Here is an 11,867-nt window from a genome sequence, read left to right as displayed (position 1 = left end):
GCGAGGGGAGGGAGAGTGAGGGGAGGGAGGCGCGAGAGTGATGGAGGGGAGAGTGAGGGGAGGGAGGCGCGAGAGTGATGGAGGGGAGAGTGAGGGAAGGGAGGCGCGAGAGTGATGGAGGGGAGAGTGAGGGGAGGCGAGAGCGATAGCTAGGGTTTCGTTCAATTTGGGGGTTATATGCCTCGGTCCTTCTTGGCGCGAGGCAGTAGAAGCTGATACGCCTCGGTCCTTACTATCAACCGATGCAGTATACCCTTTTCATCTCGGGTTTCTCTTAACCGCGTCAAAAACCGTGTCAGAAACCACTGATTAGGCACCGGTTGCTTTTACAACCGAAGTGGTAACCCTTTTTGGCACCGGTCAAGTCTGAACCGAGGCCTATAAGGTCTCGTTAATTACAAAACTGCCACCGTGTCTGAATAGACAGCGGTTTGGTGTAAACCGAGATCTATTGTGCGAGTTTAAAAGCACATTTTGTACTAGTGACTGTTTTACCATTTTATCCCTTCAATTGACCTAAAAATCAACCAATTCAACCGTTTGGAAATCCTTTCATATTAAATTGTCTAATGATATTTAAAAACATTAATTATACATGAAACTATATATATATAATCCAAATATTTACAACATGTTTATTGTAACAACTTCATGGACACTACAAATTAAATACAAATAATTATAACATGTTTATTATAACGTTACAAATCTGGGAGTCACTTAAGTATACCAAAGACTAAACAATTCGTTTAAAATCGCAACATAATTAAATTTTTTTCCCAAAGAAATAAAGTAATACAACTTGAAATAGAAATTATCCAAATCCAACAAGAAAGCAATAATTTGATACAAATTCTTTGCATAAGTAAATAAAACTTTAAATAGAAATTCCCATCACAAATCCCCTCTCTAGTGAATCATATACCTCTAGCAACATTTGCTTTAACCAATCTACATTAGTTTTGCATCAAAAATCATTTTCTATACGCAGATAAAAGGAAGGATCAACCAAGGTATAAGGAGCTAACCTTATTTGTGTGTGTAATTGGATTCTTAATTCATGACTTCCGCGTGTTTCTTTCAATTATGTTTGTTGGTATAATCGCCTTGTTGCTAGTATATTGAAAACATGAAGTTTGTTTCATTGAGTTGATTTTGGTATGATATATTACTTGTGAATGTGGGTCAGAATAGAATTTGGATGTTGTTCTACTCATAGTGTTGTGTTATCATGTTTGTTGTAGTATGATGATGTCAAGTGTAGTTCGTTGTTCATATATGCAATCGGTAATAAAATTTGATTTTTGTATTGTGTCATCCTGATAAAATTAAAATTTATTATGTGATAAGTATAGGGTGGACAAAATCTTTTTCCCCAATCTGATCCACTTTTGCACTCTTTTAATCTCTTTATAATTCATTTCATTAAATCTGTTCTCTATTTCTGATCTGTATTTTGTAATTTTTTTAGATCAGATTTTTGTTTTACTTATATAGATTTTAAAAATTGGAAAATCTGAATTTTCAATCCAAAACATATTCAGATCAAAATAATCTGAAACTGATAGGATAAATCATCTTTTCTGACACTTCGTTACCTTTATAAAAATCCCATCCCTCCAAATATTTAATGTGCATGCAGGAAGGGTAGGACTTAAATTATAATAAATTCACCTTAGTTAATCCATATATTCTATATTATTACATAAATTTGTCTAACATTTATAAAAACTATTAAAATAAAACTGTAAAATTGACTCGAACTCATAAGTCAATTCAACTTGAGTTTAAAAAATTATATACTATTTTTAAATGTTCATCAAATTGAATACAACTCTCTCAATCCTAAACTAAATATATTTTATTTATTACTTTTATTAACTACTTGTAAGTTGACACTTAATTTTTTAATAATAATGAATAATGATTAATAATATTTGAATGGTTTTTAAGAAACTATAAATTTGAGTATTAGAGCTAATAAGTGTTTTAAAATAAAGATATCGCATATTTTAATTTCCAAATAATTTAATAATATAAATATAAATTTTTAAACTCGTTTAACTTAAAATACAAATCATCTTTCTAAAACTCGTTCCTTGAGTTTCTTTACTTTCTCTCTAAAAAATCTAACTTCTGGATCATTTGTTTGACGGTCAGAAAGTGCTTAGGAGATCACAGTAAACTAATCATCATTTTTATCCGATCAATTTATGATTTAAAACAAGTAAGTTTCTATCCATTTTTTCTTTTAGTTTTTTGTCCATGATCATGCTTAGGACCCCTTCGCGTGTTTCATTGGTCTTTTATTTCTGGTTCTTTGTTAATTTGAGGTCCCAAGGGCTCATTCCAATCACAATTTGATGATTTATAGGTGTTCCTAAAGTTCCTTACGATTTCAGCAACTATTGGGTGTTCTTAGAGTTGTAGTAGTTCTTTTTGAGGTAAGAAAAACTAGTTCTTATTTTATGTTAATTTACAAAGTATAAATTGATAGTATTTAGGATGTGTAGTTTGTAGATCATGAATTTTATACTTGAAGTGTTAGTTACTGTGAAATGTTGTTGAATGACTGAATTGAATCACATGATGATTCTTGATGTTGAATGATTTTGTGTTAAATTCCAATTATATGATGAATGGTGTTGTTGAGATGTCTTAGTTGTGCTGAATGTGGTTAGAAGTGGAGGAGAATTGGTCAATATAGGGGATTTGGTGTGTAAGTTTTTGAACTAAGGATTAAATAGAGTAAATTCAGCTTTAGAGTTTGTTTAGATGTTAATTGTGACTTCTTAGATTTGTTAATTAGTTGACATTTGTTATAGAAAGATGTAATAGTATTTTGGTGATGTTTTCGTTGGTTTTCAAGTTCATTTTGAGGATTTGGACTAGTGAGATTTTGAATTATAGGTCTTGTGTCAAAATGGTAATTTTAGAGGGTGTTGCTAACTCATTTCTAACTTGTTAGAGTCCTTAAGTTACTTAAAACTGAGCTAGAACTTGTAGAATTCAATTGTGGTCTCAAGTGAAAGATTTTAGATGTTTTTAAGTAAAATCTTATTAAAATACTTGATAACTAGTTTAAGTTGGGTTTATCACTTTTGTTTTAGTCTAAAATAGTTTATAATCCCATCTAGGAGTGTTAAAAGTTGGTAACAATAATTAGAATAGGTAATGAGTGGTTTAGGAGTGCTAATTATGCATCTTTAGTGCTGCAAAATTATGCAGTTTTAGTGCTGTAGAATTATGCAGTTAGGCTAGGTGAGGAAAATGGGATCTATGGGTGAGTTTCAGAGGATGAGTGAGCCAGCTTGCTCAGCTTAGGAAGCTTAATATTTTGGACCTCGTTAGGCTAGTGAAGGAGCTCGCTAGGCGAGTACTTGGGGTGTTTGGTAGATATCAAGGGAGTAGTTGATATCATGACTGTTTTGTTGAGATGTTGTGTAGATCAAGATGCAAGTGAGGAATGATTTTCGGGGTTTTCAAAAGTTATTTCCTTTAAATAAATTATGTTGATGAGTTTTAGTATGATATTTCGACTTGTATTGAGATTGTTTATTTTTTTCCATTATTAGTTTTAATTAATTTTATGGCGACATAATGGGGTTTTTAAATTTGTCACTATATTATAATGATATCAGAGTTTTATTTATCATAATCAAACAACGTTCTTTTACTGACACGTGGCATCCTAAATCGAGGTGTTACATCAACAACCGCATCTGAGGTATTATCTGCTTTGGAGCCTAGAGCTTCATTAAATTTTGTCCTTAAAAGACACATTGAAGGAGGAAGAAATATTTGCACTTCCCTTGGTCTCGACTCCTAAGCGATGTGAGACTATTGAGTGTATTGAAACATAAGCCTCCTTTAGGTGTCAATGTTTCGATTCCAAGTCCAATGAGATAGCATCGTTAGGGTCAATCACCACATCTAAGGTATTGTCCACTTTGAAATTTGCAGCTCCAACACGATTTTGTCTTTAAAAGGCGTCTAAGAAGGTGAAAGGACGAATGTATATTTAAGCTACCTTTGACCTCAACTCATAAGCAACATGTGAACATTTAGTGTATCAGAACATTAGGTATATCAGTTGAGTCAATTGGTTCAATCTTAGATCAATTTAAATTGAAGGTAGTGATTTTGGCGTGATTAATACACAAATAGGACTAGTTTGAATCACTGATATATTTTTTGATATTTCAAGTTACTTGTTATCGTTTGACGAGTAAAACACTTACGGAGAAAAACTATTTTTGTGAAAAAATTGATAGCTAAAAGGGGATTGGTTGTTGGATGAGCCAATTTCTCGTTGGATAAGCTTCTTTGATAAGAACTTTCAAAGGTGACTCGTCGGATGAGTAGGGCTTCTGGTTGAGCCAGACAGTGCTTAAGAAACTTTAAAATTATGTTTTAAATTCTTCCTAATATTAAAAATTATTTGTTTTTCACGGGATTATTCTTTTGAATATACATTTAGCATTGAATATTTTTGTATGTGATGGATGATGATATTTGAAAATAAATGGAGATAAAAAAAAGTATGTATGATCATGGTATATGAAAACGAGAAGAGGGATGAGTTCTTGCACAGTGTGATAGGCCCTTATTTTTTATGGTTGCATACATGGGATGATATGTGAATCGTTGTTTGATTTAAGTATTAAAAATTAACATCTATATTTTAACATAGATCTCCTAGGTTTCCTGATAGTCTAAGTCACATAGACTAAGATATCATGTGATAATAAATCAAGGGAGGAGTTCTTACACACTACGGTATGCAGCTTGTGTTGTAATGAATTTACTTTGATATTTTCTCATAGATTTACTTGTAAATCTAAGTTTTAGGTATAAGATCAATATTAGGCTCTAGTAGGACTTATTCAATTCATGTCTTATAGAAGGGGTGAGTTAATATTTTGCTTGTTGAATGTTTGAGGAATAAATTCATGTTGTATATGTTAGGTGGTGGACAGGACCAACTACCTCGGTCCTTTGGGGAACCATAACATTGACTGTTCAGTGTCTTGCAGGTGTTACAAGTTTTGCAGAGGGATTTACAAGGCTTTCTGCCCCGGTTCTCTGACCAACCGAGGCAATAGCCTTATTTCAAAAAGTTTGACAGGTGAAAAGTCATCTTTGTGAATAGGCAACAGGGTTTTCTGCCTCGGGTGCTCTCATAACCGAGGCAGTAGCCCCTTTTAGGCATCAGTTTCTAGACAACCGAAGCATATACTTTCTCTAAAACTACGAAAATGTCATCGCGCTTTGATACACTTCGGTTTCAGTAAAACTGAGGCGTGTATATATATATATATATATATATATATATATATATATATATATATATATATATATATATATATATATATATATATATATATATATATATATATATATATATCGTTAAAAAACCTATTTTTTATTAGTGTGTAATATGTATATCAACCGTATATGTACGAATGCATGATGAATATTTTTTTTTTTGTAAGTTTATGTTGTATTTTTTTTATAAAATTTCTCTGCAAATCCTTTGATGTGTTTATATTATAGCCAATAATATAGGATGTTACATTTATACACACCATATAACATTCAATAACTAAAATTAATTTGATCATTCTCACTACATTTCAAGTTTCAAGAATAAATTTCAAAAATAACTTATTTTTTCAATCCCAATTTACCTTAATTTGAAATACTAACTCTAATTTTTCATCACGGCTTCTCTAACCATTTTTTTTATAGACATAAAGATCATAATCATCTCCAAAATGTTAAACAAATAAAAAAAAAATGTGTATACATGTGTGACAATTGCGGGCACGTATCACACATAAATATTAAATAACTTTTGTCTCCTCGTGTCTTTCATTTTATTTTGAATTCTCTCTTAAAGAAAAACTCTTTCTGATAACACGATGCACTTCTCCTTCTCCTTCCAATTAACAATATTCTTTGCAATTTCAAGTCTTGCCATTGTCCCCAACCCACGGGTGATGGCCATTGAAGGTCTGAAGTGTACGGTAACAAAGTTTTCTCTCACATACGCCTCTCTCTCTTTCTCTCTCTATATATGATTATATTATTTGAATTTCAGTGGTAGGGGGAGAGGAAATGGATTTGAGTGAACTGAGAAAAACAGTGGAGGAGATTGAAGTGGTGGATGGTCACTCACACAACATTGTTGCCTTTGACTCAAACTCCATCTCCGGCGGTTTTGTCCAGGCCTTCACTGTGGGAGCCTTTGTTGATCTTGATGCCATTGCTTTTGCACAAACCTCGCTATCATTCAAGGTTACTTCTTCTTCAATGCTTCTGCAATTACTCTTTACTCTTACATTTTTTTTCTCCATCTACATATACTCTTTATCTCTTACACTTTCTTTCATTATGTTTTTCTTTCTTTTTTACTCACTATACAAGTAAAACTAAGTAATATTTATCAATAGAAGATTCTCATTTTAGTCTACATATTTGTTTTTCATTTTTATCCTTTAAATAACTTTTTTTTTAAATTAAAATAATTTTTTCAATTTTATCTTTTTAAGTGATCGTTTTCAAAATTAATAGTTTTATTTAACTTTTTTTTTGTATTTAATTATTTTTTTAAATTAAAATATTAGCTATAATAAAATTATAAAAATTATTTATATTCATCTTTATAATTATAATAATAAAAATTTTATTAATTTTTTGTTATAAAAATGTGAATAGGCAGAGAGTGTTTTAACTAGTGTTAATAAAGAATTTTGGGTACTATTATTTAAAGTTTTTTTAAAAAAATAACTATTTTCATCAAATTGATATAAAAGGTCATTAAGTTTGAGATAACTTCTTATTCTACGACATTTTAACTTATTAAAACATTTTGTTTTATTTTATAATATTCATAAAATCTTTAACAAACTTTTAAACGTTAATTCACTCAAATTCATTCATTTACTTTTCTTCAAATTTATCTCTACAAGTGAATATTATTTTAGTGAACTCATTGCATCTCTTTTTTTTAACATTTTTCAAATTTATCCTAATTTAAATTTTCCAAAAATGTCAATATCATTTAAGAGTAATTCTTCCATATATCATATATAATTGAAAATTAATTTTTTGGCTTAATTTTCATTAATATATTTTTATACACAGGTACTCTATTTTTATAACACTTTATCCTTTATAAAATAAAAAATATAAATTAAAAATGTTATTTACACAATGTTTTGTACTATTATACATACCTATAATTTAACTAATAAATTATTTTCATTATATATATATATATATATATATATATATATATATATATATATATATATATATATATATATCACTCGAAAACGAAACAAAATGCAATAAAATATAAAGCCACATTTTTTTCTACATAGAATAAAATACATACTATAATTGTGAACACCTATTAATTTAGTTGACTATGTTTTGAATATTATATTTAATATATTTAATGCCTATATTATAAAAAATTGAAACAAAGTTATCTCATTTGTAAAAACATCCAACGGAAGCTTCATGATAAAATAACAAAATAAAATTCAAATATTTAGATTTGTTTCACTTGCGAGAGCTAGAATAAATACTTTTATTTCTAGCTAATTACATGAAGTGGGAAACGATAGTGGTGTACTCTTTTACATATTATTTTTTATTATTGAGTAAAATTTATTAGAAAAAAGTAAATAATATGTAGGTGAATATAGGTTCAGTTTCCATGAATATATAAGATGAGTGCCTTTCTGATTCAAATTACATTTGCATGTTTTGTTTGTTTGTTTGGTATAATAATAATACCAGAGAGGTTTAAGAGATGTTGCTGAGCTATACGGAACGGAGGTATCTTTGGAAGGCGTAGAAGAATACCGTAGGGTGTCTGGAATAGAATCCATCACCTCAACATGCTTAAAAGCTGCAAAATTCTCTGCCATTCTAATAGATGATGGAATAGAAATGGACAAAAGGAACGAAATACAATGGCACAAGAATTTTACACCTTTTGTTGGCAGAATCTTACGAACCGAACGACTGGCTGAGCAAATCCTTGAACAAGTGAGATACCACTACACATTTTGGTTTTAGGTGTTTGATTGATGTCTTGTTTTTTCATACTTTTATCTGCTTCTTAGCCATTCATCTATTGTGTTTATCTCATATTTATATCAAATTTTCCCTCAAGGGTTTGTCTAATGGATCTTCGTGGACAATCGATTCATTTACTGAAGCTTATGTGTCAAAGCTGAGATCATATCCTTTAATTTACATGACTCTTTACACACTCACATAATTCCTTAGCTTAGAGAAACAAATCAATGTTTAGCTGGGTTCCTTAATTAGCATCACTGTTATAGTTGCTAAAGAGATTATTGCCTTGAAAAGCATAGTTGCATACTACGGTGGCGTAGAAATCAATTTAAAAGTAACTAAAACGGAAGCTGAAGAGAGTCTGAGACAGGTGTTAACAAATTGTAAGTATGAAATTTGGTTTTAACATTATCTTTTTCAGACTATTATTTCTCACCCTTCTCTGTTTTCAGCTACGAAGCCTATCTATTTATTGTTTCACAGAAATCTTGTGGACTATCTCTTCTTGCAAAGTTTGGAAATTGCTCTATCTTATGACTTGCCAATGCAGATACACACAGGGTAATTCGTGCATTTTTTTTTATTCCATTTAATGTTACCTAACATTGTTAACCAGGATATGCTGGTAGAGTATACCTATTTACACTTGATAGTTTTGTTTGTGGAACTAGGTTTGGGGATAGGCTTTTGGATTTGAGCAAGTCAAATCCTCTTCGTTTCCGTTCAGTTCTTGAGGACAAGAGATATTCAAAGTGTCGGTTTGTTTTCTTACATGCCTCTCATCCATTCTCAAAGGAAGCATCATATCTAGCTTCTGTTTACTCTCAGGCAAGAATTTTAGGATTCATGGCTTAATGCATTGACTTGTATATCAGAATTTCAATTAACCAAATTATATCTCTCAGGTTTATCTTGATTTTGGGTTGGCAATTCCAAAGCTTAGTATGCATGGGATGATTTCAGCAGTTAAAGATCTATTAACTCTGGCTCCAATAAATAAGGTCACAACTTTATATGCAATCGAAATATAGACATTTTCAATTTGAATTCTCTAATTGCAGAGGTTCAAGTTTAAATCTAAATACGTAATGCATAACTTTTGAATTCTCTTTTCACTAATGTTTTCATATGATGATAAATAATTTGTATAATTTGAAATATTAGTATAAATACTTAATAACGGTTAAAAAAATGCTTTTGAAAGTTTGTTACCCTTTATTATAAGATGAAGTTTGAAATGAGCATGAAATTGAGACATATCTCACAAATAAATTTTGCACTGCAGGTGATGTTCAGCACTGACGCCTATACATTTCCTGAAACCTTCTACTTAGGTTAGTTAACATCAATTATGACACAATTCATGCTAAGTGTTTGGCTGTGACTGCTTCAATTTCAAATGTTTCCCATGTACCATGTTGTCTTTCTTAATCATTCACGGTGCGATGATTACAAATTGAAATCATAAGTTTCGGTTTCACATTCACAGGTGCAAAGAATTCCCGCGAAGTTGTTTTCTCTGTTCTACGCGATGCATGCATAGATGGTGACCTCCTACTTTCTGAGGCTGTGGAAGCTGCAAAAGACATACTTGCTAGAAATGCAATCCGCTTTTACAAGATTAGTTCGGCCAACATCACTGTCCCTTAGTCAAGGAAGTACCAACACTTCAAAAAGTATTCATGTTACGTAACTGAATGTGCATGTGTTCATGTTCAACACTTTCAATATTTCTAGAGGCATTGTTTAATAAATTAAACAATTTGTTTTCTAATTATCACCAGTATGATTTATAGTCTAATTCTTTTTTAGAAAAAAGCAAGTTATACATAATCTCTATTTTATGATAATTTAACAATTAAATATGTTTTTATTTCTTAAACTTTGATATAAAATTGGAATTTATTTCTATCACATACTTTGATACAATTTAATTCCCAAACTTTAATAATGAATAAATATAATCATCTTTACTCAACTGAATTAATTTTTTTACATATCAAACAATGTTTTAGGCTAGTGTTTGAGTTGTTTACACCGTTTGACACACTTAAACTCATGTCAGTATATAAAACATAAAAAAAATTATTGTTGTTGGATAAAAATGATTATATTCATTTTTTTATAAAGTTTAAGAACCAGAACATATCAAATTTTGGGAGACAAATTCTAATTTTACATCCAAATTTATGAATTACAAACATATTTAACCCTAATTTTTAAATACTTATTCGTTGATTTTTTTTCTCCGTAAAATTTGTTGTATCATTGTGTTCATGTTATCACACCTTAATACCTTAATGTATTAATATATGTTTTTTTTCTTATCACAGCATAATGTATTAACATATATGTTTTGGGTGGTTTATACTAAAACAAGTCACCAGAAAAATTAATTGACTAAGATGTATCATTATTTACACTAGTGTAAAAAGATCATTTAACTTCACCTAATATCTTGGATTTATGAAAAACCAAGTATATAACGTAGTGACATTTGTGAAATTATGGTGATGATAACAACCTCTTCAAGCTAGGTAAGGCCAAAGCATGAAGAAAGACTATGGTGATATGAAGATGCAAAATCTATGAAGGATAAAGGGCAAGGTTCTTACGTCCTTTGGTGTTTTGGTGGTGATGGGGTGGTGTTTGATGGTGCTCTTAGAGAGGTTAGACCAACTCTTAGAGGAAGGTGACTAGAGGAGACCACATGAGATGTTTTAGCCTTGACTTTAGAGACTAATAGAATGACTCAATATTTCAGCAACATTTCATTACTAATCTCAAAATGAGAATACAAGGGTAGAAACACCTCTATTTATAGGTTAAGAGTGTCTCCAAAATGTAAAAGCAAAACCCTAAAAACACTACCTTAATCCAACTTTGTTGAAGTTTTTGGTGATTGTAGAATATGGAGAAAGAAGATGGGGAATTATGATAATATGGTAAAAGTGATGAAATTAGGGAAATAATAGAAAATAGTAATGATGTGGAGGAAAAAAATGTGTGTTGTTGAAGAGTGGTAGTGTGGGAGAGAAGAAATATGTGTGTGTATGTGAGTGTATGTGTATAAAAATGGAGTGACAGAGTAGGTGAGTATTTATAGAGTTATGAGTAGAGAAAGTGGATGAAAAAAACAATATAAAAAGTAGGTGGAAAAATTAGAGGAAATAAAATATAATTTTCAAAAAGTGAATAGAAAAAGTAAGTGTGAAAAATAAGTGAAAGAATTAATATAAAAAGTGGGTGGAGAAATTAGATGAAGAAAGTGGATGGAATAAATAAAAGTTAGTGTAAGAAATTAATATAAAATTGGAGTGAAAAAGTAGATGGAGAAAATAGATGAAGAAAATAATAAAAAAAGATTGGTGGAGAAAGTGGTGGATAAAATATAATTTAGAAAAACGAATGGAATAAATAAAAATTAGAGTAAGAAATTAATATAAAAATATGGTGAAAAGGAAGATGGAGAAAATGGAGAAAGGAAATAATAAAAAAGGTTGGTGGAGAAAGTGGTGGATAAAATATAATTTAGTAAAGTGAATGGAATAAATAAAAGTTACTGTGAGAAATTAATATAAAAAGTGGAGTGGAAAAGTAGATGGAGAAAATGAATGATTGAAATAATAAAAAAATGGTAGGGAAATTATATGAATAAAGTATAATTTGAAAAAGTAAATGAAATAATTAGAAAAGTTAGAATAGAAAAATTAACATAAAGAAGAGGTGGAAAGAGTAGATAAAAAGAATATGTAATGCGGAATGTGATG

General features: G+C 30.2%; 1 protein-coding gene across 1 annotated transcript; it reads left to right on the top strand.

The window, feature by feature from the left end:
- The first annotated feature begins 5,901 nt into the window (after positions 1 to 5,901).
- On the top strand, positions 5,902 to 9,877 carry LOC124834075 (protein fluG-like). The gene is made up of 10 exons (XM_088101025.1): positions 5,902 to 6,024; positions 6,104 to 6,300; positions 7,813 to 8,064; positions 8,192 to 8,259; positions 8,356 to 8,480; positions 8,550 to 8,658; positions 8,769 to 8,925; positions 9,003 to 9,098; positions 9,383 to 9,431; positions 9,587 to 9,877. The coding sequence occupies exons 1-10, from the start codon at positions 5,925 to 5,927 to the stop codon at positions 9,745 to 9,747; spliced, it is 1,314 nt and encodes a 437-aa protein (XP_087957151.1). The 5' UTR covers positions 5,902 to 5,924; the 3' UTR covers positions 9,748 to 9,877.
- Positions 9,878 to 11,867: the final 1,990 nt, after the last annotated feature.

This window comes from Vigna umbellata, chromosome 10 (assembly GCF_029865625.1).
Source record: "Vigna umbellata cultivar VRB3 chromosome 10, Vumbellata_1.0, whole genome shotgun sequence".
Taxonomy (NCBI): Eukaryota; Viridiplantae; Streptophyta; class Magnoliopsida; order Fabales; family Fabaceae; genus Vigna; species Vigna umbellata.
This window is presented reverse-complemented; position numbering and strand designations above follow the sequence as displayed.